Genomic DNA, 6,000 nt, shown 5'->3' on the forward strand with positions numbered 1-6,000 from the left:
TGAATTACAACACTCATGCATATCTCCCTTACCCTTATATAGTGATACAAATTTAGATTGACAGAAATCCAAAGACTATGTTGAAATTACTCTAGTCCTCAAAGTGATGTTATTTTATTGCTTCAATGTCTTTTCAAAATGTCCTTTTCACATTAAAAAGGGTACTTGGATATTTAGACTCCATAACTTTTTAGGATTTGTTCATAAATCGAGAAATGACAGTTTGAAAATTAAAAATTTTCTCCGCTCTGCCTGTGGTTTAAAACAATTTACACTAGAGAGAACTTTCAACATCAACATACATTCACACTTGATATACCCTTGCCCTTAATTTCCTATCCCATCTACTAATTAAGTGTGGGATTCAGCAGTGAACTTGGGAGGATTTATTGAAACAATTATTCCCTGATTTTTTTCATGCTTATATATGAGCGTAATACAATTTTGTGCTGGCAGTTAGCTCATTTTGGTTATGCAGTACGTGTAATTAATTACACATTGATGCCAGACCAGATGATACCTGGTCGAGTTAATACAGTGGTGTTGAATTTTTATTCTTTGTAGCTTTGTTATTTTTCTGTAATCTTTGTAGTGATGTAAAGTAGTTATATTTTCATTTGCAGATGTGAGCTGTGAGACAATAAACACTTTCTGCAAGCAGTTGTCCGAAAATCCACAGCTTCTCGATGTTTTGGTGGAAAACCTAGATGAAAATGCCAGGCAGGCACTGCTGCGTAGGATATTGGTCGAGTTACCGTATGGTGCTGTATTAGATACTTACTTTGAATATCTTCGTAAAAGGGATCCACCTAGCAGCTGTCCGTGAATTTTTCTAGTAATTTTTATCTCCTTGAAATAAGATCTGACTCCGAGGAACAATTGGAGGATATGGTTACCTTACTATTGTTTACATTTCTTGCTCGACTGGTCCGGCAAGGTAACAGCATTGTTTAATATTAGTACAAAGCTTTAATACCAGAAGTTTCTGCTGTATATACCCGATGACATATTTTAAAAGTGATTTTTTAATCATATTTTCTTTGGAGAGATTAATTGGTAATAAAGTTGAGTATGTCGAGAAAAGTTCCCATCCAACTTGTATATTTTTTTTTGTAACAGTATTGTAAATTGCCAGTGGTGCATTTCCATGTTATATATATCCTGCCATAAAATAAGGAATTGGAAAAGTTTACCCTTAGATGGCGATGACTATGGTGAGGTGAGGTCTCGAGTATTGTATATAAACCGTAATTTTAATTTCATTATACTGGTGTGGATAGAATAATTTTCGAAATTGAAAAGTTTTGCAACGCATGAAAGAATGTGTTTGATGTGAATAAGTTAATGTATAATATTAAAAATTGAATTAGATATTGAATTTATCGCTCGTTCAACTTTTTATCTCCAAACCAGTATAACGTCCGTTGAATTAGATTTATATGAGATTGACTCAAATAAAGATTTTATGATAACCAAGCTTCTTTGAATAACCTTACAAAGGGAACTAGAATTGTGAAAGGGTTTGTGGTTTGTAAGGATTAATTTTAGGGATAAGTGACACTCCTGCAACTGACATTAATTGTTGTTAAAACGAAGTATATTACTGGTAAGTTTTTTATTTTTTTATTTTCAGGTAAGGTATTTCTACACTTTTAAAAGGTTTACCATTCAGACTTGTATATAAAACCAATTTCAATCCTTGAGCTCAGTTTTATCCTGATAATGGAGATCACATCTTTCTAATTCCTTATTTGTAATGAGTTGTTCCCACTGTGAATCTGGACATTTTATTGTCAAGTTTTTAAATGATCAATTTTCATTGTCAGTGTCCATGTTTCTACTACAGGTCTTGGTTACCCATCTTGTTTTGTTCTCTACAACCAAGACTTTTTACCAAAAGTTGAGCTATGTTTCTATTTCATCCATACAGCAGCTACTCTTATTTTTTCATGCCCACTCAACTCGTGCTTCACAGTTTAGTACATCTCTAGGTTAGAAATGCTTTACTCTCGTAAGACTTGCTCATTATAGGTTTTGGGCATTTGGAACACTTTCTCTCAATGAATCTTTTTCAATCAAGAACACCTCTTGTAACATTTGGTACATGGTAGAGTCCACCACCACAATCTTCTCACAACCATCTCAGTACCCCTTTAATGATTCTTTTTCAGTTCTGTACCCCCTTTAAAGGTTTTAAAGGATGGCAGAAGAAAGGGTCAGTGTCAGTGCCCTAGAGACTAACTATATATACACATGATCAATACCCATGCCCCTCTCCCCTCTCCACCCAAGCTAGGATCAAGGAGGGCCTGGCAATGGCTGCTGATGACTTGGCAGGTAGACCTATAGGCTTCCCCAAACCCCCTATCCTTATCTCACAGGGATGGTGAGGTAGCAGCAACTAAAAGAACTAACGATTTTGAGCAGGACTCGAACCCCAGTCTGGCGATCGCCAATCAGGGACGCTACCACATAATCCATTATCTTGTAAGTGTTTCCAAATCGACTTTAAAGCATCCCTTTAGTACCTAGCTATGCTTCCTTTTTAACCTTTACTACACCTCTGTAACCGCTTGCTTTCTTCCATCTTCCTGTCCAGTCTCTCAACCTTTACTTCATAGTGGAACTGTGTGTTTTCCTCCTATTTTATTTCACCTTAAAGTCTGAATTTTATCTAATTTTCTTTTTAAATAGCTTGTCTTGATTCCATGCTTATTGTTGTACCAGCCTTCTTCTACGCATCTTTCTCATATCCTGTGGTTAATACATGGTCATCCACATAAATTTGATCTGAGGGTCCCCATTTTTTTTATTCCTTTGTAGTTTTTTCCAATATAATAGTAAAATGCTCAACATGTCCTAGTGGACTCCAACATTTATCACAAAAACTTATCTGATCTACCTTACACTGCCTTTGCTGTAGATTTATTTTATAGTTGTGTAACATCACTAACATGATGGTATTTATGGTACTTTGTGCCTTCGTAGTGTCTATTTAATCATTTGCCACGGAACTTTGTCAAATGCCTGTTCAAGATCCACAAACATGATCTAACCTCTGGGTTTGGTACCTTTCTTTTAATGGAGTTTCAGCATATAGACTACTGTTGTTACCGATCTCTGACAAAGCAAAACTGAAAAAAAGACCAATTTTGGTGATTTTTGTCTTCCCCTCCAGCACATTTTCTAGCAGTTGCAAAGGATGACTATAGCAGTCGAGTAACTAATTTTCACCGAGTAGTGCAGCATACATCGTAACTTGAATTCATAAATTATTCTAGCAGTGAATGACCCCTGGTCTCCAGTGCTTGGTGTTAAGCCAATTTTCCATCTTATTACAATTTAGTTACCATTTTATTCTATTACTGTAAGGCCTTTTCCACTTCTATGTTTCTATCTGGTTTTCATTTGACTTACAATATTAAACATATGGATTACTGGTTCTCCTGCTGCTTTTCTCAAGTTATTTTTCATTCTGGATGAATCAGATTTCCATGTTTCATCTCCCTGAGAAACCTTGAGCTTCTTTTAACATCTTCAGGAGATAAGACAGTAGCTGAAACAGCCATTGCTGTATATGAATTGTTATGACAATTGTAGGTTTCATCTCTACTTTATATCTCTCTTTTAGGATCAAAAGATGATGCATGATTAGAAATGTTTTTTTTTAGGATGTTGAGGGGAGAATTCACTTAAAAGCTCAAGACGGAGACGACTGGTGAAATCTAACCGAGGCCCTTTGCGTCGATAGGCGTAGGAGGAGATGATGGTGAGTGACATGTATACGTATATTAGGATTTGGTTGTAATAGCAGAAGAGGAGAAAAAGTCCATTTCTAAATTAATTTTAGAAGAGGAAAAGTATAAAATTACGGTACTGTGAAGAATGGCGAATACTGGTAGTAAGCATGCAGCTAAGGGCTGAACTAGCTGTGGCTAAAAGAGCGTTGCATTTTCATCTTACTTTTCGAGCTTTAATCTTAAACAAACAATGTGATCTGAAACATGGATTAGTGAAGCCACTATATTTAGGGGCAAATTTTATTATACATAGCAGTCAGATATTTATAATTTGACGTGTGAAAATGCATTTTTATGATAATACATTTTGCTTGCTTCAGTATAGAAATGTAAACAATGAAAAAAAAAATATTGTACATAGTTATACAGCTTGTCTTTCATGTATTGTTCATCATTTAAAGGTTACCATTAAGCAGAAGACAGTCATTATAAGAAAAATATAGCATGGTTTGACAGATTTCAGATCAATGCTAGTTCAATTCATCTTAGTACCCCTCTGTTTTCAATAAATTTTTTGAATTCAGTATATTATTGCATTTTCAAGAACTAGTTTCGCTTCAAAGTTCTTGGACAACCAGCCTCTTCGAATGGTTAAATCTTTTGCTCAATTCTGGGTCTAGCAAAGCCTGTATCTAGGCAGCCTAAAATATCCAACCTGGTGACTATAGGCCTACTAGTTTACTGCCTTTTGGCAGGAGCCAGTGCCAAAAACACACACAAAACAAAAATGAAATGCTTCAATAAGTGCAAACCTTGGTGAAAGGTCACAAATGGTAAGGCTTGTAAGCTACAGAATAATTATATACTTTAAAAAACATAACCACAATTAGAAAAGGGAGCTTTGGAATTAAGACTACTGTATATTTATTAATTTTCTATAGCAAATTTGATGGATTGAATCCACGAATTAACTATTAAAACACTTTAAGTTGAAGTTTCTTTTATAATTCCTAAAACTTCAACATGGTCCCCCCAAAATTTTAGAGAATTAAACTTAAGGAATACATATTTCTTGATTAAGGGATAAACTTGGTAACTAGTCTACCAGAGCATTTTATTATTTAAAGGTACTTTATTTACTATAAAACTATCGCACAATCACAAAATTACACAACAATAGTAACAAAGGAAATGGATGGTATGTAAACCTGGAATAGAGAAGGCATTAGCTGAAGTTAATTTATGACATGAAACCTTGCTTGTGTATATATATATATATATATATATATATATATATATATATATATATATATATATATATATATATATATACAGTATATTCACACATATATATGTGAATATATATATATATATATATATATATATATATATATATATATATATATATATATATGTGTGTGTGTGTAAATATATATATATATATATATATATATATATATATATATATATATATATATAATATATATTATATATATATATATATATATAATGTAAATATATATATATATATATATATATATATATATATATATATATATATATATATTTTAGAGTCAGAAGTACTGGCTCGGTAAGTAACTGAGGTCATTACTAAAGCTATTTTCACAATTATCAATGGCAAAATTATTCTGATCTATGCCACCACAATTATAGTCCTATGATGCCTTTCAAGCCCAATACATTGGATATGGTGACATATCTAGTAGTAGACCTTAATGTTTTATAGTTTATATATGAACCTTTGATGTCAGAATGCCAGAGAACTTTACAAATCATTCATTCATTATAGTTTATATATGAAAGATTTATTTTAATGTTATTATTCTTGAACTTCTCGTAGTTTATTTCCTTTCCTCCCTGGGCTATTTTCCCTGTTGGAGCCATTGGACTTAATGCTAATAGCATCCTGCTTTTAAAACTAGGGTTGTAGCTTAGCATGTAATAATAATAATAATAACGTTTCATGAATGGTACTCCAAAAAAAAAACTATCTCCCCGGTATCCTATATTCTTAAAGACAGAAGAACTAACTGTAACATCTTGTTCTTCAGACTCCTTAACTTAAAGAAGCAGCGTTGCCAGATATGGTGACGTATCCCTAGATTTGGGGATTTTGGGCATCTGATGGGGATATTCTGTACAAATTTCTATGAAGATGAAACAGACCAAGTAAACATTTATATTGTTGCAATTAGTTTGCTTGAAGTGAGTAATTTCTTTATTAGTAAAGCCTACAGGA

The 6,000-nt window shown here is 33.2% G+C and overlaps 1 protein-coding gene across 2 annotated transcripts in view; it reads left to right on the forward strand.

The window, feature by feature from the left end:
- LOC137654432 (telomere-associated protein RIF1-like) overlaps positions 1–1,472 on the forward strand; it is a 34,124-nt gene extending 32,652 nt beyond the window's left edge. For both annotated transcript variants that reach the window (XM_068388036.1, XM_068388037.1), the window contains exon 17: positions 624–1,472. In XM_068388036.1, coding sequence (XP_068244137.1) covers positions 624–826 — 203 coding nt within the window. In that variant the 3' untranslated portion in view covers positions 827–1,472. The remainder of the gene's footprint in view (positions 1–623) is intronic.
- The last annotated feature ends 4,528 nt before the right edge of the window (positions 1,473–6,000 follow it).

Source organism: Palaemon carinicauda, chromosome 15 (genome assembly GCF_036898095.1).
Source record: "Palaemon carinicauda isolate YSFRI2023 chromosome 15, ASM3689809v2, whole genome shotgun sequence".
In the NCBI taxonomy this organism is placed as follows: Eukaryota; Metazoa; Arthropoda; class Malacostraca; order Decapoda; family Palaemonidae; genus Palaemon; species Palaemon carinicauda.